Source organism: Clarias gariepinus, chromosome 25, assembly GCF_024256425.1.
Source record: "Clarias gariepinus isolate MV-2021 ecotype Netherlands chromosome 25, CGAR_prim_01v2, whole genome shotgun sequence".
In the NCBI taxonomy this organism is placed as follows: Eukaryota; Metazoa; Chordata; class Actinopteri; order Siluriformes; family Clariidae; genus Clarias; species Clarias gariepinus.
The window spans coordinates 14,891,917-14,916,569 of record NC_071124.1 but is presented as its reverse complement, the minus strand read 5'-3'; the positions used below and the strand labels follow the sequence as shown (position 1 = coordinate 14,916,569).

The following is a 24,653-nucleotide window of genomic DNA, read 5'->3' as shown; positions in this document are numbered from 1 at the left end:
ATTTTTCTATCTCATAAAAAGCGTAGTAGAATGTAACTGAAAGTAATTAGAATTTTTCCCACGTATTATTATTCAGGCAGCCCGGTGCTGTAGTGGTTAGCACTGTCGTCTTGCTCCTCCAGGGTCCGGGTTCGATTCCCGACCAGGTTGGATTTTTATCTCTGTGTGCATGGACTTTTCATGGAGGGTTTCCTCCTACAGTCCAACAACATGCAGATTAGGCTGACTGGTTCCCAAATTGCCCGTAGTGTATAAATGCGCAAGTGAGAGTGTGTGTGTATGTCTGTGTGTGTCCTGCGATGAATGGGCACCCTGTCCAGGATGTACCCCGCCTCGTGCCCTAAGATTCCTGGGATAGGCTCCAGCCCCTCCGCGACCCTGAATACAGGATGAAGCGGTATGGACGATGCGTGAGTGGATTATTATTCAGATGTTCTATTCTGCTGGGAGTGTTGGATTGAGGGAACATGCGTCAGTGTGTCAGTAGTGCAGTATTAGCTTCTAAATGTTATGTAAGCAGGGAAGTACATTTGACATATATTTAAAACCCCACCTGTTATACTGTAACTAAACTGCTCTCTCTCTCTCTCTCTTGCTTGTTCTCGCTCGTTCTCTTTCTGTTCATGAGGATGAATGAATCCTGACATGAAGTGAATAGAGGAATGATTAATTACCTTAGTGATTTTTGTGGAAAGAAAATAAAGGGAGACAGAATAAATGATAGACACTGACAAAAAAAAAAAATCTTGGGCTTTTAGACATTTGATTTTATAGTTGAGATGATGGATAGTGGATAGCGGTGCACATGCACCTGTATACACACACACACACACACACACACACACACACACACACGTACCCTGCCCCTGAGGTTGGTTTGATCGCTCTGACTTCCATTACATTTTTCTGAAGCATCTCTAGGTTTTTGCACAGATACACACTTGTCAAAAGTCAACAAAGGCATGATACCAGGTAAACATGTACACACAATCAGTATGATCACCACACACACACACACACAGATACTTTATTAATTAATAAATTTTTCTGCTGAAGTCAACTCAATGTCAACCGGCGAGTGTTTATGCCACTGTCGAGAGAAAAAAAGAACAGACAAATATCAGAAAACGCACACGCACACGCACAGCCTCATGTGTGAAGCGCTGACACAGGTTGGTTGTCCTTGTCACCCCAAGACAATTAAGCTTCAGGTTCAATTGGGATCGTGACCTTTGACCTCCGCGAGTGTGTCCGGTTTGAGTCTCCATGATAGATGAGGCGAAAGTGACTTTCATTTTCTACGGGGCTCTTCAATTCATTTATGGGTCAAAAGACCCATATGTTGTTTTTCTCATGAATAAGGATGCTCCGCAGGGTACGCACCTCGTTTCTTTACCAAATCACATAAAGTGAACATTTTACAAGTGCAGACAGATTGCCTTATTTACATTACCGTCAGTCGGAGAGCCGTCGAGGTTCCAGTACTGCGGTCACACTTTCAACCCTTGCTGCTTAGTGTTCTATATCCATGCTGGGAATATAGCCTACAGTAAAGTTTGCTTTGTTTTTCTGTTTGTGTGTCTGCACTGTGAGCGTGTTTGAAATTGTGAACAACGTATGTACTTTGGGCCTTTAGGGCTGCGAAACCCACAGCTTTGAAGCTCTGTGTGTGTGCGTGTGTGTGTGTGTGTGTGCATGTGCGTGTGTGTGCGTGCACGCTGTAAATATTTGTACTCTCCTTATGAAAAAAGCCCAGTGGGAGAGTAAAGGACCAGATGGCCTCTGTGTGATTTGTTTTACAGCACAATGTGCCTATGAATATCCATACACACTTCCCAGACATGCTTGGAAGTTATAGCTCTAACCTGAGACCAGGTGCAAGAGAGCAATCACACACGCGTGCACACACACTCACACACACACATTCACCTACAGGCCGACACGCATACTCATACGCACAGAGACACAGCTGTAGGGTAGCTTTAATAAATACGTTGATCATTTTAGGGTGGACGCTTGGGATATTTATAAGTGCACTGGGGGTCGAGTTGTATGCAGGGAGCTGAGTTGAATGAATCCCGTAAAAAAGGCAGATGTTCATTAAGTGCTGATACATACACAGAAACATATGCGTTGAACAGAATGGAGATTATGTAAAAAAAACATAACATAAAAAAAAGATAAATAAATATCATACACCCTGTGACAAGTGTTGCAATAAACAATGCAGAATTATATATAATATATATTGGAAATGTTGCAAGTTAAACATCCATTAAAAACTCTAGACCACCACAGTGTTTCACCATCATTGTTTTGCCAAGTCCTGCTGGGCAAAATCTATTAACAAAAAGCCTATATAATCATAATAATGATGATAATATACACGAACTGCCAAAAAATAGAACATGACCACCCGCCTAAAATTGAGTATGTCCCTACTTTTTGCGAATCGTGATGCACTGTGTGTTCTGACACTTTCTACATTAGCTTTGGTGTGTGATCGGATTGGACGGGTTGGCCTTTGGCTCCCATGAGGCATACTGTAGGTGAGCCTTGGGTGCCAATGATCCTGTCACCAGTTTGCTGGTGTATAATTAATAAATCAGTGTTGTTCAGGCCACCTGGCGATGGTGTTGACGTCATTTGTCTTGGGAAGTCTCATGAGGTGTGGAAGAGGCTGAATCCTGTTAATATCAACCAAAAACTGATAAATTTAAGATGTTCTTCCTTTATTGTAAGGCCACTAAATTAACACAAACAAGCAAATGAATAAATGAATGAATGAATGAATGAAAAAAAAAATGAACAAAAATTCTGTCTTTGGGAGAGTTTGAGTCCCAAAGAAGCCACTGCTTTTGTATCAGAGCCGAAGAGTGTGAAACTGGTCATAAAAACTGTATACACACTACCGTTCAAAAGTTTTAGATCACTTTCTAACTCCATGATCGTTCCTGATTTTTATTTCTTTCCACATTTTGAAGGAATGCTGAAGGCGTCCAAAAAATGCATTAATCTCCTTTGAACAGTTAATCGTAAGATGCGTGTGCTCTGGTGAGATGCTCTGTAAAGACTTCATAACGCCTCTAATCTGAGGTGCTGTTATTTGGTCATTTTTCAGGCTGATAACTCTAAATGAACTTCTCATACTGCGGCAGAGGTAGTTTTTGTTCTCGCCCTCCTGGGATGGCCTTCCTGAGAGCCAGTTTCATTATGGTGCTTGACGGATTTTGCAAATGCACTTGACAATACTGTTCTTTCAAAAACTGTTACAGAAAGGCTGACCTCTGTGTCTTAAAATAACAACTAACTGTTGTTTTTGTTGTTGTTACTTAATTACCTAATTCCATATGTGTTATTTTTATATAGTAAAATTTTTTATAGTTTTGAAATCCCCAGTATTGTTGTAGAATGTAGAAAATAAATCACTAAACAAAAAAAAAAAAAAGAAATTTGCAAGTGTCCTAAAATTTTTTGAACGGTAGTGTATAAAGACATTTAGGACCCTTGAATGACAATTTGCCTCCTCACCAATAATTTATGGTATGTACTGTACAGTATCTAACAAAAATAGAGCAATAATTCAGTATGATGGATAAATAAGCACTACTAGCTACTAGTAACCTGCCAATTCCCTGTTGTTCATTGGCCACCAACTTTTTAAAAGACATCAAAAACTAAAAAAAAAAGGACAACTCTAAGTGGAAAGTGATTAAATCCAGTGAAATAGAATTGATTTCTTGCAGGTTTTTTTTTTTTTGTATTGTTTTTTTTTTCACGCATTTTTCTCAACATACAGTATGCATGCACTCTGTATGTTCGACTCATGAACTGAAAATGTTCATGAAATGTTTTTCGCCTTAAGAACTTGCCTTAGGAACGGATTTAATTTAAATGCAGAGGTACCAATGTACTACGTATATACAGTATATAAAACTTATCTATTTTTAGAAGTCACTGGGCCCCCTGGTAGTCCATGGTCCCCACTTATAACGTAACCCAGCCCGACACATACAGGTTCAGTCAGGCTGGGTTTAGTGTCCCTTGTGTTTAGAGGAGCGCTGGCTTTTTTTTTTTTTCTACAAATCAGCACTTTCCAGGTTCTTACTGCTCCATATACATGCCTTAATTATATACTTATAAAAATCAAAATAAAAAAATAGGAAAGAAACACACACACACACACACACACACACACACACACACACACGACTAAGCTTTTCACTTTTGGTCCTGGTTAGTAAAATTTGAGCTTGGATGAAACACTTTCTTTCATCTCTTTCAGAATAGCTGTATTGCTCTTTGGAGGAATAGAGAACGCCTCTGCGCCTCTGAATCACTGAATGCATCGGGCCGTCCGCCAAAACCTGCCTCTCTCTTTCTTTCTTTTTCCCCTCTCTCTCCTTTTTCAAGGCCTCTGAGGTTTGCGGCTGAGCGCCTCACGGATCTCCGCGCTCCCTCCCCTCTGACGGAGGAAGGCAGCCGAGCTAATTAACTTATTTGATGCAGAAGCTTCACGCTCATAAGGCGCGAGCTCAATCAGCACAAATAAATAAATAAGTGCATAAAAGTTGCCAGAGCTTTCTGATGAATTAAAAAGCCAGGCCAGGAGCGCCTGGTCCTGTTATAATTTCTAATTTGCCTTTTGATTATTTTTTTTTCCACCCTCTCTTTCTTGTCTGCTCTCTTCCCTCTTGGCCATTTCAAACTCAGTGTGTGTTTGTGTGTCTGAGTGTGTGTGTGTGTGTGTGTGTGTGTGTGTGTGTGTGTGTAAAAAAAAGAGAGAGAGAGAGAGATGTGGCAAAGAGTGAAAGTGAATTAATTGCAGGCTGGTTGGAACAAGCCAGAAACAATTGGCATGAAATGTGGATATTGGAATTGCATTTAGCAGGGTCAGAGGAACTAGTGTGTGTGTGTGTGTGTGTGTGTATGCACTTCATAGTGTATACGCTAGAAAGAAAAAAAATCTATTTTGTTAAAGTATATTAATATATTATTCAATCAGTGTGTGTGTGTGTGTGTGTGTGTGTGTGTGTGTGTGTGTGGAACCGAACATGCACTAGCCGTAGGCTACTCGATGTGTGTTTGCTGAATCAGCTGTAGATTCTGTCCACTGAAACACATCTCTCACTGTAAACATCAACCCTAGAGCAGATTATTAAATACACACATACCCAGCGTCACTCAGTGTCTGTGTGTGGAGAGAGAACAATAAACACACACACAGCGAGAGAGAGAGAGAGAGAGAATATTGAATTTTAACTCTGACCTTTATGTAAGGAAGAAAAAGAGAAGGCAGAGAAGGAGAAAGAAAAGCTATATGTAAGCACATTGTATTCACTTACAATTCGATTTTCTTTTGTGTGTGTGGCATCTTCTCACTAACCGCGATGCTAATAATCTGCAAAGTGCTGTTTCCTCAGATCCATAGGGTCATGCATTTCAATTTCTTATTTGCTTAAATTCCGACTAAAACAAAAAGAGAGATATTTGTATTTGTATACAGTATACACCTGGGTAAGGAATAAAGAAAAAGTCAGGAGGGATATTATGCAGTGACCTCTGTCTCCGTCACCATCATCACCAGCATTTCTGACTACAGTTGAGTTCCAGAGGATCTTGTAGAATCTGTAGCGGCTCAGCTCCTTATTAAGACGTTTTATGGAGTTTATGGTTATGGCGCGGTATTTTTGCTGTTGCTAGCTCTTCTGGACTGAGATTGATGTCGCCGTTATTGCAATCTGTTGGAGCTAGACTTACGGCCAAGTGTTCAGAGGCCCAACGCTGCTATCGCCAATTAAACAATCTTAAAGGAAACCTAAATCTTTGTGGGGATTATCACCTGGTCATTCTGAGTGCACAAGCTTACTTTATGCAGTTGTTAAAAATTTCAAATACAGGTTTTGTGTACTTTGTCCACCACTGCATAGGTCGAAGTTTACCTTGGGGAAATGCCAGTGTTTCACAGCCTGACACCTTTCTTCCCTTCCAAATTGTTCTTTTCCACCAGATAAATTTGATCCACGTTTGGTCAGTCTGCTGGTCTCGCTGAGAAAGCAGTAAAAACGTAGCTTTCAAATGTCCCCGGCAAGACTGTAGCAGGGGTCAAAATCATAAATACTCCAACTAAACCGGAGGTGTTGGCACATCTGCTCAGATTCTAATGAGTGTTTTATTAAAGGCAGGTTGACTTTGACCTTGGCTTTTCTTTCCCGCCTAAGTGATCTCACACAGCAGTTCTGTTCGTTCTGACTTAATGCTGCGATAATGTGTTAATACTGAGTGTGTAATTGCTCCATTTGATTTCTGCACCAAGTAGGTCTTAATTGTGTTTGCACTGTGTTTGGGCAAGTCATTATCATGCTGAATGGAATGGTTTACCACTTAATCTGCTAAATAGGCCACAATGAATCAAAATCTTTTTATGTTTCTCGAAATACACTAATCAATTGATTTTCATCAAATTCCATGCAGTACATTATTGGATGATTGGCATGACTGGGGACTAAACAGCATACTTTGGGCAACTTGTTTATTCATGCTTGTTGTAAAGATTTGCAGATAGTTATTCTAATCCTTCCTGGCAGCTCATCTTCTGACACATCAGTGTCTTTACAAACCAAAATTCTCAAAGCATGTCTTAAGACATCCTGCCTTCCTGCCAGTCCTTTATACGATCATGATCTCCACTACATTTTTTTTTCCTGCTTTGCCTTTTTCCAGTTGGATGCAACCTCCGCTCCATACCAGATGACATGGCCAAAAAAAATCATTTTGACCAGATTTCTTAAATTAAATTCATATTTCATTCTTACCCTTAAGGAATTGACATTTAGTGGAGGCAGTTCAACATTTGTTTTTCTTACTACATTTTTAGACTTTGGCTTTCCCAGTTAGACTACATCACTTTTTGACAGCTCAAACATCAAATCTTGGAAATCCATTTTGGTAGGTTATTGCAATCTTTTTTTTATACAAAACCATACCTATCCTGGCTATCTGTCAACATTAGTTTTCAGGCCTCTCTTCGAGGCACTCCAGAAACTGCCATTTAATGCATCCATGTCTTTGTTTCTGAAGTTTTACACCTAGCATACTGTATAATGTATTGTTTATCACATTATATAGTATTACTTTGTATATCTCTAACGAAATACGTAGTTTAGCTTATCAATGCTGTGCCACGTTAATGGCCAGCATGCATTATGCAAATACATTATACAACCATTGAGACTCCCCACCACAATCAATTTGACCTAGCTGCTTGATACTGATCTACTGACTAATAAATACCTTAACACAGCAGTGCTACCTAGATTTTTAATGCGGTCTTTAATATATGGTCCACTGAGGTTGTAAAGTCTTTAAAAATCCTGCTTCATTGTTATAAAGGATTAAGGAATTCAAAATCCCTGACCTGCAAAGTAACCGACTATTTCAAGATATTCATCACTTTATTCATCCCAACTGTACATTTTAGCCAAAATGAACCATTTCCAAAGGGTCAAATTACTGGCCTGTTTCAAGCAAAGTAAACAATTAAGGAAATTTGAAATGACTGGAACCATTGGGTTAAAAACTGTCCACATTAAAACATGTGAGGATGATACTGAACCATTACATTTTTAGAAGGAATGTGGTCATGAATGGATCACTAGACAACTGGTGATCTTGCATTATAAAGAAAATCAACATGTTTAATAGTACAATTTCCACACTCATAAAATTGGGACTAAAACTCACAGGATTGGGACTAAAGAAAAAGCTTTGTGGCCATACAGTAAGTATACCACTTGTTAGTGAGGCTAATGGAGCAATGGATAATGGTCATGTGGTCTGATTGTCCCTTTTCCAGAGTAAAGGGTGTGTCATGCTAAGAAAGGAAGCACATAAACCTACTATGGATATTATGGATAGTGGCCACTGTACAGGCCTATAGAGGCTTCCGTTGGTCAGGTCTAGGCTCAACAACATTACTGTATGTTGCAATAAAATATAGTCAGCTGATGACCTAAATGTACTAAATCATTAAGGTATATCATTAATTTTTTTTTTTTTCTTTTGTTCTTCTTTGATGGCATGAGCATATTCCAGATAAGAGTGGTTCTGAGAGCATTTCTACACATGCATTGGCTTCCACATTGCATGCTGTAATATAATATATACGAAGTAAGTATTATTAAGCTATTTTGATATAGGAAAGTAAACTTCATAAAGTTTTGAGAATGGTATTAGTGTTAGCAATTATTATCTTAAGATTAAATACTTCAAGCCACACCCATATCTGTTTTTTAAAGCACTCAACACAATTCCGCATGACATGGCCCATGAAGTCATGGCCCTGTGGAAGGTCCATAAAGACATGACTTTTCAAAGGCTGATGTGAAAAGAATTGCTCTGCACAGATCCCTGACCTCAATCTCACTCAACATCTTTAGCATGAATTCCGATGATTACCAGGCCTTCTATCATGAACTTACAGAACTTTAAAACATCTGCCCTCAACATCTTGATACCAGATACCACAGCACACAAGGTCACATGGAGCCCATGCACTAACTGGTTTACTAGCAGTCTATCTTGTTATGTGGCTGGTAGTTACTTCAGTTGTGTGGGCTGGAAAAAGGTGTTAACTGTTGCGTTTTTTGGGATTGAGTGCTGGGTGTTTGTGTGTGTGTGTGTGTGTTTTTTTTTTTCTGTGCTTTTGTATTTCGCAGAAGCAGAAGGTGGCGTTAGCATCAGTTGGGCAGGGTCAAGAGCTATCTGTCAACCCCCGCCACACCGCCCACGCATTCTGTCATCTGTGCAAACCAAATGTTTCTCTAAATTTTCGCCTGTTATTCTCACTTCCGTTTCTCTGCTTCTTTCCCTCTCCATGAGTTCCACAATGTTGAGTTAGTTGTATGCACATGCAGATTGAACATGAAGTCGCCTTTGAATTGAATTTTTTTGTACCTGCTCATTACCTGGGAAGGAAAATGAGCAAAGGATTGTGGGTTGGGAGCGCCAAGAAACAACGTCGAAGCACTGTGAAAACCATTACGGTAGATTCAATTACATGCAAATTTGCCATAGTCCTGACAAATTCTGACTGAGGATCCAGTCTCCTGTTGTATAATTGCTAATAATCATTGGCATAGATAGGGCCAACTGTAACATTTTCCTTCTAAATTTCATGCATGAACAGTTACTTACAGCAGTACCTCAGTTTTCTGTAATGCAGAACATCAATCTGCACGAATGTAAGTAAAAAAAGAATAAGAAGTAATATCTAGCAGAAACTCTTGCTGCTCTTATTGAGTTAAAAGATTAAAATAACATTATTAAACGTCTGCTGTTTGTTAACTCAGTGTTATACTGTAGGATTAACTGGATAATTAATATAAAAACTATATAAAATTAAAAGCCTTCCTTTACGCCTCTTAGACGGCGAATGCTGTCGGCAGCTTGTATGTCAACCTGAGAGGGAGCCAAGGGTGATGTTTGCTCCGAGTTCAGTGCTCATGCACATTTTCCCTGAGATCATAGGGGGGAAATGATTAACTACCATACAATGCAGACACAAAAGGGAAGGTACAGTAATCCTGCCATATCGGACGTGAGCGTGCGATAACATAGGACCTCAAGACAAAAATGTTGCATAAGCTCTTCATGGCAACTTTAATCCTAAATAGATATTGTAAAGGTTGATTCCACAGGGTGTCAGCTGTCATAAAAACTGCAATGTAGTCATCAACACATAAACCAAATGATAGACGTTTTATTGACATAATGCTGTGTTTTACACTTTTCTGACATACATTAGAATGTCAGAGAGATAAATGTCAGATGTTACAAAGGGCTAAGTGGGTCGTTGCTTAAACACGACTCGGGTGGAAATTATAATGTAATTTAAAATAAAAACATGGCATATAAATAGGCACGTACAATAAAATGATGTGGCGGCCCAGTTGCTTGGTTAGCACTGTCGCCTTGCGCCTCCAGGGTCCGGGTTCGATTCCCTCTTCAGAGTTTGCATGTTCTCCCTGTGCTTGGTGGGTTTCCTCTCACGGTACAAAGACATACAGATTAGGCTAATTGGCATTCCCAAATGTTCACAGAATGTGTGTGTGCCCTACGTGCCAGTCTCCTGGGATAGACTCCAGACCCCCAGTGACTCTGTAAAAAGGATAAAGCGGTATAGGCGATGAGTGAGTGAGAGTAAGTATGTAGATGTCAGACTACACTTGTGAGTTACAGTATGTTACACTGTTAGCCTACATTTTATCTACCTTTCGACCTTGTTTTGATGAATAAGGCTCTGTAATTAACTAGGCTAAATATTTTAATGTTTGCTACAGTACGCATGCCTATTATTCTCATTCTCTCTACAATATAAAAATGTAACCAGGTGCAATGTGTACCTACAGTTAATACTGCAGATAATGGATTTATTTATTTATTTATTTATCTATTTATTTATTTGAGGAATTTAAGCTTGAAGGTGACTTTCTTTGTGTTTGACTGCAAAATGGGATAAATCAGCTTTGACAGTTTAGGGATTTTTTTTCTTTTCTACACAAGCAAGAAGTATTACAAACAGAAAAAAAATTTTGTGCGTGCTTTTTTTGAGTCACATGGATGATAAAAATCTCAGTTGGCAAAATATTTTGTCAAAATTGTGGTGGTTGTGGCGGTGGAATTATTTGAACGATTTTTCAAAATGTAAAACAGTAAATCCCCCCTCCGCCAGTTTTGCCACAATGGATAAATCAGCGCGCAATTGTGTTTGTGGCCGTGGCGATGTGAAATTTAGTATCAGTAATATTTTGTCTGGGTATTAATAAAACAAACAAAGAAATATAGAAAGAAAATGCTCATGCTTTGTGCTTTTGTGTTAAATCACTGGCAGCAAATTGAATCAAGAAATAAAGTGTTGTGTTTTTGGTGCTCATAAAATCTTTTTAATTAGACTCATGAGAAAGATTAAAAACAATACCAGAAGTTCAGTGTCCAATGCCATATTGTGCTTCTTTACTTGACCAAAAGTTAAATATATCAAATACATTTACTTTATTCACGCCACCTGCTGTTTTGCCCAGGCGCTATAGTTTCACTCATCACTGATCACATGACAGAAACAGGTGATTCAACTGGCTCTTTATGGATAAATCATGTTTTGCTTCATAATTCAATACTTCCCTGTAATGTCTAGCCAAAAATGTGTAAGTTCGAAGCTTATAAAAGTAGGATCCATGGCAGCATTTTAACCGAATCGTGTCTGTCTGAGGTCCAAAAAAGGCATTTATGCTATTTTGCAGTCCAACCCATCATATGCAGTAGTATATCTATACAGTCATATATGATTGAAGCATAGAATTTTGTGTAATTTTTTAAGATCAAGGCTTCCTAAAGGATTTTTTTGCTCAGTGGATGTTGAGTGGTTAGAACAGACGAGAGGGGAAATGAGGTTGCTGCTGAGGTTGTTACATAAACCAAACTTTTAAGGCACTTTGTTTCCGTTTGTTCTCATTTCTTAAATTTAATCAACATTTACTCTTACTCACTTACACTCCTGTCTTCAGGGTAGCGGGGACCTGGAGCCTATCCCAGGAGGCTTAAGCCACAAGGTGGGGTACACCCTGGACTGGGTGCCAATCCATTTCAGGGCATAATTAACATTTATTTTAATTTAATATAAAGAAATGTCAGTTGGATCAAGACTTTTTACAATTTTCATCGGGTGCACAAGTTTCAATAGACAAACAAACAGACGAACAAACAAAAAAATAAAGAAATGCTTAAAATGAAACGTTTAGTTCATTAATTAAATAAGTGAATTAAATGACATTGTTCTATTTCTTTGCCAAAAGAAATGACTGTTAGTACTAGCTCTGTTTTTCCAGGTCATCTCCACACCTGCCTTTTAAACCTATTGTCCATGATGGCGCATAATTTCCCGAAGCCGCTTTGTTCACCAGCCTGGAAAATGGACGTACGAATGCCTTCTTTTGCTCTTGCTCTTGATAGAGTTGCGTTCTGCAGAGTGAGGCTAAAGGACAGTTAAATATTTAATTGTATAATAAAATTTGATCTGCCCTCAGAACTCTGCATATCTTTTTGTGTTAATGAGGCATAAAATGTTTAATTAAATCTCAAAAGGCTTACGGGGAGGACATACGAACTCTCCATCACCAAGAAGACTGAGAAAGATGGATGAGTTTTTTCCTGTCCTTTCTGATTAAAACAGGCGAAGTAAACTCCTTCATACTTTCCCATGTTCGATCTGTCAGGCTGCGATCCATCTTTTTTTTTGGGGGGGTCACTCATTCTGCTTTTTGTTTATACTATATCTCTCTCGATCCATCTTTGCATGCAAATGTGCAAATGGATATGCCAAGTGATATAATTAACATATTAATCATACACGCCCCTCCCATGTGTGCCTTGTAATGCATATTAATGGGCAGGGATGCATATGCATGAGTAGTGCACAGTGGTACACAAAATCGGTACGCTATCACTAGGTAATTGCTGAAATTTAGTTTTGGGGAGACATTAGGATTTGACGGTCGTTTGTTGCCAACATAATAGCACATTAATTAGCCAGTGTTCCAGATGAGTGCAGCTGTTTGTGGTTGTGTGGAGAACACCTAATTCTCCCTCACCTTCCATATTAGTTAAATTCGAGCCAAATTGCAGCTAGGAGGTAATATTTATTTTAATAACCCAGCTGAAATTGTTCTGCTGTTATAATTTCCTAAACGCAATACATCTATATTTTCAGTTCCATTATCAGTTTGCAAATATAGACAAGAAATAAACTACTTTCCTGACTTCATTAGTTGCTCTTCTCACTGCGATAAGTTAAACGGTTACACATATTTCTGTCTCTCCCTGCGTGTGTCTTTCGGCTTTTCTTTTTTTCCCCCCTCTCTCATCTCTTCCTTTTTAAATGTTTAGTCCTTAATGTCTATCCTTTTATCTTACTTTGACAAGCAAAACTATCCATGCGTTGAAATCTACTCCAGCAAGGTCCATGGAGGCTGCTATCACTTTGGCCTGTGTTTCAGTTCAATCTGTTATCACTGTTTGCACTCGTATAGGCTCAGTACTTCGAGTCTGCCTGCTAGGGATTGAATAACGTGGTATCTGTGTATGTACGATGGACAACGGTGCTAGTCGGATAGCAAAGTCATGGCTACGGTATAAAAGTTTACTGCAGCTTGAGTAGTTTATCCTTCAGATGCCCTGAAGTTTTGTAACAGAATATGAATCCATTATTCACAAGGTAGACCTGGGTTGAAAATATAATACATATACAATATGAATAAGAGGTTCAGGTTCAGGTTGCAGGTTTAGGTTCAGGCTTCACGCGTACCGAGATTAAATCCAGACACAAATATGGGTATTTGGTGCTAGAGGCATTGTGTTAAAGCAGCAAGACTTAACTTAAATATCAAGTAGTTAGCAGTCACAACATACAGTAGCAGACATGTTTATGCTGTCTATGTAAAAAATTTTAATTGACTGGCTCTCATTTCTTACGTATTTTAGCTGAAACAGACCTCGAACGTCGATCTCCTGTATATGCTTTTGGCAAATCAGTCCCAAGTGAACTGTCCTAGGCTGAGTAGCACCATAACACAGGCTGTGACTCCTAAATCAAGCTCGCAGCAGTTTGCCAACAATTAAAATATATATTTTTGTTTTGTATTGTTAAAGGTTTATTTGTCATCTAACTACACATGCATTTAAGTGCCATTTATCACAAACTAATTTCCATTTAGGTTCTAATGTTCTCTCTTTCTCTCACTCCCTCTCTCTCTCTCTAATTTATTATTATATATTTTTTTAAGTTATTCCCAAGGTGGTTATGATATCCTAAAATAAAACCACCTTAAGCAATAACAGCTGAGGTTCTGTGGATCCGGATGAAACTGTAGTGCTTAAATTTTAAAGCTGGGTTTTGGAGAAGAAGAAGAAGTAGAAGAAGCCCGAAAAAAACCTTTATTTGTCACGTATACTTTTACAGTGAAATTCTTTTCTCCACAATACAATATCCCAGCTTGTTAGGAAGTCAGGGTCAGAGCACAGGGTCAGCTATGATACTGCACCCCGAGGGCAGAGTGTGTTAAGAGCCTTGCTTAAGGGCCCACGGTGTCAGGGTGATGGTGCCGGGGCTTAAACCCCCAGCCTTCTGATCAGTAACCCCGAGCCTTAACCACTGCCCCTGAGTGAACTGGCTGAAAATGGTGTCTAAGGAGGATTACTCAGGGTTAAACTCTAAAAGAGCCTTTTATCCATTAGGCTACAGAGTAGATGCTACTATTGACTTAGTTTTAGGATGTAGTGTAACAAACCAAAGTATGGCTTTTTCATGCTTGTATTTGTAGCTTTCTCTTTTTTGGTGAGCATGAGATTTTCAGCTATGTTGATCATGATCTAAAACTATGTTTGTTCTTCTTCTCTCTTTTGCAGCATGTCCTCCTGGTACCTTCAAGGCCATGCAAGGCACTGGGCTGTGTCTGCAGTGTCCTCCCAACAGCAGATCCACATCTGAGGCCTCCACCATTTGCGTGTGCAGGAACGGCTACTACAGAGCAGATGGAGACCTGCCAGACATGCCTTGCACTAGTGAGTCCTAAAACACACACATTTACATACGAATGCTTCTAGCTAGAAATAAATAGGGTCTTGGAATACCAACAGGTCCTGATTCTAGCCCTGAGAATGACATGTTTTGTTTTCCTTATTTTAACACATTGGAATCTGCATAATGAATAATTGATGTTCTGGATTACATTAGCGATAGGAAAATAATAAAAGGCTGGGGACCAGTGCACAGTGCTGGTTTCCACCTGAGTGATTCTTGGCCACATTTATTGAGGAAACATGTCAGTGTCTCTGGGGAGAGCCAGAGGTCTGGCTTGCGAGAATAGTTTCCACTATCGTTGGATTCTCACAATTACCTTTCCCTCCCCGTCCTGGTTTTTAGATGCTGATGGCTTACACATAGTTTCTTTGGAAGTTGCAGATGTTTTTCACCAAGTTAATAAAACCAGCAGTTCCCAAGCCAGTAAGCAATGCCTCCTACTGAGACTGAATTCCCAACTTGTATGTCAGGGAATCGAAGAATTTTCATTACTTTACCATATGGACTAGGCAGGTGAAAATGTCTGTTTGCCCATAAGTTATGTGTTTTGGTTGCCTAGAAAGCAAATTTGCTACATTATTATTATTACTATTACTATTATTATTAATATTATTATTATTATTATTTAACAAGCCTTCAGTAAAGAGTTAGATGTATTAATACAAACTAATAGAAACTATTTCAAATGAAGTTATAGCCAAAGTTAGTTTGTTGAATGCTGTGTCAAAGTTCAGCCTTTCACAAAAGGTCAGCAACCTTTTGGATATACAGTATGCCATGGTATCACACACAAAAAAAGATATTTACTCTATAGATCAACCTTATAGTATCTCTGGCACCTTGGGGAATGACTCCACAAGACCTCTGGGGGTGTGCTGTGGTATCTGGCATCAGGACACTGGTGGCAGATGCTTTGGGTTCCTGTAGGATATGGGTTGGGACTCTGTAAATTGGTCTTGTTTGTCTTGTGCATCCCATGTGTGCTCGATCGGATTGGGCTCTAGGGAGTTTAATAGCTAGGTTAGAAGTCTTAGGTTCTTTGCCTGCTAGTCCCTATAAGTGGCCGGCTGTGGTGCATTGGGTGTTTTGGTACAGGCAGCATTGGCTTTTTTAAGGCAATTTGTGCTAGATTGGCTTTTCTGTGGGATCGAACTGGCTGTCTTTTGGTCCCCACAGACATAAATGAGCCTTGGGTGCCCATGAAGCTGTCACCAGTTTACTGGTATATAATTGATGACTCAAAAGTTTCTTGATGAAACTTCGTCAGTTCCTGGTCTAGTTCTCTTGACTATCAATAGACAATTTAATGATTTATTTTCTTAGGTTTTCCTTATGGCACAACCCCCAGCAGTGCCTATTCTTGTCCTGACTGGGCATCAGATTACATTTTTTAGCAGCTGAACCCCTTAGAGAAGCAACTTCTTTTTATGGCTATGCTACTCAAGAACCTTGTTTTGTTCTAGCTGCTTGTATATAGTGCATTGAGAGCTGTGGGACGCTAGTGACCTGGCTGAGGTATACTTGGAAATGAATAAATGGGTTTAATTTTGAAAACATTAAACAAGCCATGAATTCGCTAAGGCTGGAAATGTACACAAATATTCAGCACACATAAATAGTCCAGTGTTGTGAATTTTATTTAAGCTAATAAGGAAAAATGTTGAAGATGAAAAATTTTGTGAAGTTATTCCCTTACAACTTGACATGGTACTACTGTAGTGAATCGTACTGAGTGGTGGTAGAAGTCAAAGATTTTAAGTCTTAATTGTCATGGTTCATCCGCTTGAAAAAAAAGGAGGCAAAAAATGTAGACTGTTAGTCCCAGAGGTCTAAATTGAGAACTTTGCCAGTAGAGTATTGATGAGCTTTGGTGTTCTAGTGAGAACTTGGACTAGTTGTAGAAGCTACAGTAGCTGATTATTACAGAGTACCCAACTGGAAGACATAACAAAAATAGGAAATCCCTGGCGTCTGCTAGTTTTATGGTTATAGTGGACAAATTTAAAAGATATAAGACAAATAAAGTGGTCTGCTAGTGAGTCCCAGAGGTCCAGAGGTGTGAATCGAGAATTTAGCTTGTTGAGATTTTGTCCTGAGGGTTTCACTGTACCAGACATAGAGACCTAAAAAGTAAGATGTGAAGTGGAAGACATCTCCCTGTAGACTTGATTAAAATGTTGGTTTAAAACATTGGTTTGCTTTATTGAAAGGTGCCGCTGGCGGTGTGCCACTGCCCACAGCCCGCAGCCCACATGTAGGTCACTTAGAGGCTTGTCATTAGTGTGATCGAGTAGCACTGGCCTCTGGAGCAACTCTTTACAGAAGTGGGTCAGTTTCTTGCCAAAGCATCTGGAGGATCAACGAGGGAGGAGTAGTTGGAGACTTGTGTTCGGCAAAGTGTTAGTACAGACCAGAATATCGCCTCTGTGTCCCTGGAGACTCCAATCCTGAGAGGAGACTTGGAACTATCTGATGTCATAGCAAATTAATGTGCGGATATCTGAACACATATAAACACCAATTTCTCTTGTTTGATGGAAAGTGATTAGTTGGTAAGAAGTGATTGATGCGCTCTTCTGCTACATAAGCTCCTCCCTCTTGGCACTGGGGTGGGAAGGAAATGGAGCATGCTATGTAGGTCACGAAAAAAAAAAAAACATCTTTCTTCTTTTGAGAATCTTCTTTCATGGAAAAAAATGTATCTCTCTCTCTCTTTCTCTCTCTCTCCCGGTTATGAATGAAAGATTGAAGTCGTTACTGCAGTGCTGCAGGGTTGCCGAGATTGGTGTAGGCGCATGATGAAAATGATAACGCCATACACAACAGAAATTCGTTTTGACTCTTGCTTGTGCCCTGAGGGATAGCTTTGATATGCAAGTCAGGTGGATCTGAGGACGATGGCGCGTTACACGTTGTACACCTATCAGTTGCAGGAATCCGCTAACGAGACTAGCAACACTTGTTATTGTGTTCTTGCTACATAATCGAGAAGACACAATATCAATGTCCTTGTGAGACAGCAAGATCGAGCAGTATGAAAAAGCCATGAATACCATATTGAAATTAAGAAAGGCATTAATTAATGCTGTATTGATAGAGCACAGAGTTGAATGCAGATTCATTGTCGATGCTAATAGGATTCGAATGAATGCTGTATTGATGTACAATACAAAAGGAATCACAGTATTGTCTTTAGCCTTTGGTTCCCATAAATATATATAGATTGTGTTCTCATTAGTTTATCTCCCCTGGCTTGTATCTTTGCATGATGATTTTAGTAATGACACCCCACCGACTGAAAGAAAATGACTTGGCTGTTTTTCAGGTGGTTTTGAGTTATCGAGCATGTCTCTTGGTTTCGTTTACCCGCTGAGGAAACTGCAGTGTGCTTTGTACTTCATTGATTCATTAGGTTTTATTCATTTATGTAGCCTAATTGCTTGCAGGAATTGTCCTTCTTTCTGTCTCTCTGACTTGTTTAAAATGTCTCCCTGTTTTTTTTTTCTTTCTACAAAGGGTAGCCAGGTTTGAAAAAAAAACAAAAAAAACACAGGGCACTAAAACTCAAAAGAGGACCTCTTATACCCTGTACATAATCTCCAAATCACAATGTAATAACACAGTGTCCCTGGTTCGATCATAATCTTACATGGATTACTCTTCTTCCCGTGTTTACATGGATTTACTTTTGGTTCTCCATTTGCCTCCCACTGTACAAAACATGATAGTCGGTTTACTGGCTACACCAGATGTTAAAATGTGTATATACTGTTTTATGTGATGGACACATTTACCTTCTCAGGTTATTCCCTCTTATTGCCCATGTCCTCCTGGGATTGGCTCCATAATCACAGTAACCCTGACCAGTAGCAATCACAGAACATATGGCTAAAAATACACTGATTTAATACTGGGAATGCATTTATGGAGGTTAAGTCTTTCAGTGTTGTTATGCCCAGGTATTGCAATTTACTTCCACATAGGCTTTAAAAAATCTTCTCCATTCCTCCAGAACTCAAAGCCCATCTCTCAAACTCATTGCTGTAACTTGATAATTATAAATGTGTAGCTCCAGCTACTTTCACGCAATGCTTCCCATCATGTTACCCTCAAATCAATCTGTTCTGTTAACTGCACTGCATCTTGACAACTGCAATATTCTTGACTCTAGCCAAACCTATCTATAATGTCTTGAAATAAAATAATGAAAAACCAAATATAAGACTAGTAAGCTTACTTCTAGTCAAATGTAATAAAAAAGATTTTTAATAAATTGTAACTTGCTAATAAGCTGGGTCTTGCAATACAAGCATAGTACGTATACGCTTTGTCTGCCGAGTGTCTCTGTCCCCTCTTTACCCCTCTAACCAGCCACAATTCTTTTCAAAGCTAAAGTAATGGCTAATTTGTTGTATTTTTACTTTCTATTTTGGAGGAATTATTTTATTTGAATATTTTTGGGTCAAGTTTTTATTTATTTTTTTCTGGAGAAATTGGCTTTAATATACGAGTGCTTTGGATTACAAGCACGTTTTTTGGAATGAATTAGTTCGCGTAATGGTATTTTTTGCAGTGTGTCCTGTGATATTTCTGATTCTATATGTGTTTATTAAGAATTGTTTATTAGATTGATTTGGGTTTGAGAAAGAAGGATGAGCACTAAAGACTATTATTGCTGTTATTAAAATAATAATAATAATGATAATAATAGTTGTTGTTGTTATTATTATTAGGAGTAAAAGTAATATTATGAGGGGCGTTCAAGTCAAACCGGGATTTGTGATGAAATCTTCAATCAAGTAGTAAAAACGATTTAAAGAACACTTTGTGCTCTTATGGTGATAAGACTCTTAGCCGGAGTAAGGCATTTGAATGGTGAGAACATTTTTAAGAAGTCCGTATATCTGTAAATGACAATCCTGTCCAAGGTGGTCCAAGGAACCCTCCCGAAGCCGGGCAATTAGAATGCTTTATCAATTTATCAAACATTTAGCAATTAGAATGCTTTGTCCTTTAAAAATCAATTGATAGCTTGTGAACAATTTGCACAAGTGCCGAATGCCTATAGGAACTGTACATACAATCATTCCTGAACAGCACTTGCACATTACAAGAAGACAACTGGGAAAACGTTCCCTGAACGTACTGAGAAAACTTTCCATGAACGTACTGAGAAAATGTTCAACCTTGATGGTATCCAAACACTAGTAACATGCTGGGATAAGTGCATTAGTGTAGCAGGGGTTCATAAAATTGAATAGTAAAAAGCTCGTTTTTACTCTCATAACCGTTCTGTTATTCTGCATAATCAAATGTCCAGGTTTGGCTTGGGCACCCCTTGTAGTACTAATTGTGTGGGAAAACAATAGAACTGGCAACCTAGCTCCCTTTTTCATTATTTTCTTTCTATTCTCCTGTACACACTGTTCTTTTGCACAAATACCTAGAGCCTGGTATATACCCTTTCTCCCTTTCTTTTTAGGGCCTGCTGTGAAAAGGTTGTGTGTAAGAGAGCTGTGCTTGGGTGTGTTAGAGAGAGAGAGAGAGAGAGAGAGAGAGAGAGCTTCTGAAACGAGCCTGATTAGGGCAGTGATGGATAGGGGAGCAGGAAGTGTATCAGCAGGGTTCTGGAGCCTGACTATTCAGCTTAGCACTAGCCAACCATCGGCCTGATGCGTGCACACACATGAACACGCAAGCGCGCACACACACTCCTTTATACTTCCATTTCTATCCCTCTTCACACTCCCTCCCCACTGATTGATGCTCGCTCATTCTTTAAAGCCATCTCTCCTTCTCTCTCTCTCTCTCTCTCTCTCTCTCTCTCTCTCTTTTTCTTTCTTTTTCCTAGAGGACCATATGCTTCCCACTGTTCTCCCTCCATTCCTCTCCATGGGAGACCGAGTCCCTGAGACCAGCGTAGTCTGGAGCATTCATCACAGCACAAAATATTCCCTCAGAAATTTACACTCTGTAATGGACAGTGGGATTTGGAGATAATTAAAGTTATCATATTATATATTTATTTATTTATTTATTTTTATCAGTATCAGACCGTCTCCCAATAGGACCAAGCTACAGCAGATGGTCTGTTAATATGAGGATTTGCACTAAAGCTGATTTGAACTTTCATTTAGAGGTTTGAACGATTTTGATTTATTCCTTTTAAAGATGTTTTAATATCTCAGTATACCGTTTAAACTTTTTTATAAACTTTTAATCCCTTCAGATTTCTGTTTTTTTCCCACTCTATGATTCTGTCTGTTTTCTTTAACATTTCTTTTGTATTGATTTGTTCAATGTGCTGTAGATTATAGAATCCACTTACACCATGAACATCTTTCTCTTTAATAGAGTTTTCATTCAACCCTGCAATAACATAATTCTTTTTTGTACTTCTTGTATTCCCACAAAGAAATCTCATATCTCGATATATCTTTAAAAAAAATGTTTCTTTATTGTTTAAACATTTCTGTATTGACTATTGATTTACAACAAGTAAACATGAAAGCTGAGATCGCTTTGATTTCCAGTAATAGCTTTAACACCTCTGAGAGTTCACACCTGACCAGGCTGTGAAAAAATTTTATCATGTGTGTGGAAAATAATAATAATAATAATTTACACCTTGGGATCTCCAGGACTGGCACTGGGAAATAATGCGACGTACACTGACGTCAGCGTCTAACAACAGCCGAAGCACATATTGCCAGTACAAGTCACATTTATGTACAATTCCTTATTAACCGTACTTATGGCCACCGCGCGAAACCGCGTAGGTTAGAAGGGGTATTGGTAGTTAACAGATTATGGGCCAAACTTCACTGAGTGATGATGCTAGAATAATTATAAAGGTCTTGACTAAAACTACATGCATGAGAAATCACGAAGGAGTTTTCATTTTCTGAAATAAAAAGGACTCGAACTAGTTACTTTTACCAGAAAGTAACGCTGTAATGTAACGGATTACTTTTTAATAAGAGTAATTTTGTAATGTAATTAGTTATTTAAAAAAGTAACGCCCCCCAACACTGCATGTCACCATAAACTATTGGAAGTGTTGCCATATAGGTAATGGTGAAGAACTCAATGGGAAATTTAACATCATTTAGGGAAAATGTAAGAAGACACTTATAGTAAGAAAGAAATAACAATGTACTACCACCACCTACTGGACTGGGGTGCGGAACAAAAGATTGGCAGAAAAAAATAATTATTGTTTTGTATTATTATTTTTCTTGGGATTTTCCAGATTTTCTCCCTAATTTATTTAAAGCCAATTCCTACCCGTCATCAGGGCACGCGACAACTACCAACCAGGGCGGATGAAGACTATTCTTAGAGTTTTCTCGGAGCTGGCCGATCGTATCTTTTAAAACTGCCCATGGTTAGCTAAAGCCGCGATTGATGTGAAGTGGCCAGGGTGCTTCCCATCCCTCCCCTCTGAGAGTGCTCGGCCAATCAGCTCTCTCTAGGCTCTCAGGAGTCTACAGCAGACAACGGGTGAGCTCGTAAACCGCTGCCTCACTTAGGTCCCAAGATTATTTATTTGTATGAATCAACCTGATTTTCAGATACATCAAGATGTTTATCAACCAACATGTAAACAACTTTTTGGCAAATCGGTTAGTACAATGGCCTCGGACCTTCAGGGCCGATGGTTCGATTCCCTGTGAGCTGCAAATGAAATGTGGAAGGACTCTGAACCTTCAAAGATGTATGAACAGATCAGTGCATTAAGTTTAAAACCAGTTTGTCTCATACTGTACATTCCAAAACCGCGGTGCTATGTGCTGTGCATTTGTGGCACATCAACAGATGTTAATATATACAGTGAATGTTGTATATCAAAATGTATTTTACTTCACAGATCAGATCAAAAATAAATGCGTCAATAATGCATTTAATATGCCAATATTTTATTAAGATCTACGAAGGCTGTCCCTTGATTGGGCTTCTAGGCTAGACTAGGGCTGTTTCTATTTTTTCCACATACTCTGTTTATAGGGAAAAGTGCTAAAACACTGATATATTCATTATTCTCATTTATCAGAAAAGCATCAGGGTCTGGATAGAACTGATGCTTGTTCTAATAGGGTGAATGTAAAATTAAGTAAGAGTTCAATCATGTCTGAGCTCAGGGTCAGGCTCAGATACATCACACTCACACCCACACACGCACGCACACACTACTGAGTTGAATTTATACCAGTGTACCATGAATCAGGCCAGTCTGAGGCTGTCTGGATAACATCTATACGTATACTAGCTTTATAGTTCTCACTGAGAGAATTCCTTTACTAAGCCCACATCTCTCTCTCTTTTGCGCTCTCTCTCTCTCTCCTGCACACACACATACACACACACACAGTGGAGCTGCAGGTACAGAGGCAGTAAACAGACCTTAAGCCACTGTAATTGCTTTGCTAATCCTCTAGCTGCAGCCACTGCCTCCAACTGACTCTGCACTGCGCACAGCTGCTGTCTCTCTCTCTCTCTCTCTCTCTCTCTCTCACACACACACACACACACACGCACACCCAGCATGGAGTTTCAGGTACAGATGCAGTAAACAGACTTTTCTCAAATCTGCGGTGACAAACACACAAACAGAGTTCATTATTGTGATTATAATTATAAAGTAATTATACAGCAACAAATTGAAAAGCTTTGTATTACAGTCTATCGGATTTGGAACGATGTCTGACAAATAAGGTTCGCTTCAATTTGAGGAAACTACAGGGCGTCCCAGAAGTCTCCAGACATAGGGGAGCGCAAATGACTTCCCAAATTTTTCACGCTTAGTTTGTATTATACAATTCCCCCCCAACCCCCCCCCCACCCCCTCACCACCAACCAAATAGCCTTTAAAGAATCCCTGCATGGCACATTGATGCACATTGTGTGCCAGGAAATCCTACAGCTCGAAAACGCGGCTACATGCATAACAGCAGGTGTGTGAGAACGAACACGTTTCGGTTGACAACGGATCCAGGTTTGTCCCTCCTTAGGATAGGCTTCAGTTCCCCTTTCACCATACATAGGATAAGTGGTATGCAAAGTGCAAAGGCAACAGCTACCGTGAACAAAAGATTCATAACCTTGTGTAAAAATGTAATTACTGGAGCACATACAAAAACAACTCGAAATAAAAAAAAGAGCCTGTTAGTTGCCAACACTGAAACTTAAACAGTGATTCTAATCAAGGTTAAACAGGAAACAGGAGAGAGTGAGTAATGTGTTGTGATGTGATGCGCTAACATGATAGGTGGTGTGGTCCCGCTAATTGCTTGTGTTGCATCACTTTATGGCTTGGCCTACAACTGGTATCCCTATTATTTTAATAATAAGATAACATTACAGTAGATTTGGGTATCCCCACCCCACTCCAGTTCCACACTACACTAACACAGCTCTGCTTCCACTGCCTTTACGCCGTCTATACGTGAACTGCAGGTCGTGATAGGGTTTCGTGCAGTTTTGTACATTGCGTTTATCAATTAATCAAAACTGATTATCTGTGGTGAAAGTATTCCATTTTAGAATATCAAACAAACTAACTGTTCTGGCATTAATTCTCACATAGCATATACCCCAAGGCTAGTGTGCAATACATGGTGTAGAATCTCTTGTTCCACACAGTAGTTCCCTTTTTCAAGTATTTGTGATTCTGCCTTGTCCTAGAATCTAGTTAGCTTTAAAGGTGACAAGAATCATGAACCTGTCATAATTTTTTTACATTTTAGCCCTTTGGCAGACGCCCTTATCCAGAACGACTAACATTTTAATCTCATTATACATCTGAGCAGGTGAGGGTTAAGGGCCTTACTCAAGGGCCCAACAGGGATTGGAACATAGGACCTTTCCGAACCGTACTCCAATATCTTACCCCTGACCCATCATCATGTTAGCAAAAACTTGCGCTCATCATAATTAGCAATAATGGAAGATCGAAACACAAAATGGATGGTTAACAACTGAGAAGCAGTTGTTTAAGATGACGACATTACTAGATGTG

The 24,653-nt window shown here is 39.2% G+C and overlaps 1 protein-coding gene across 1 annotated transcript in view; it reads left to right on the top strand.

Annotated features, from left to right (window-relative positions):
• The window catches only part of LOC128512981 (ephrin type-B receptor 1-B), a 355,486-nt gene that overhangs the window by 211,196 nt on the left and 119,637 nt on the right, over positions 1-24,653 (top strand). The window contains exon 4 of the mRNA XM_053486552.1: positions 14,461-14,616. Within this exon, the coding sequence (XP_053342527.1) occupies positions 14,461-14,616 (156 nt within the window). The remainder of the gene's footprint in view (positions 1-14,460; positions 14,617-24,653) is intronic.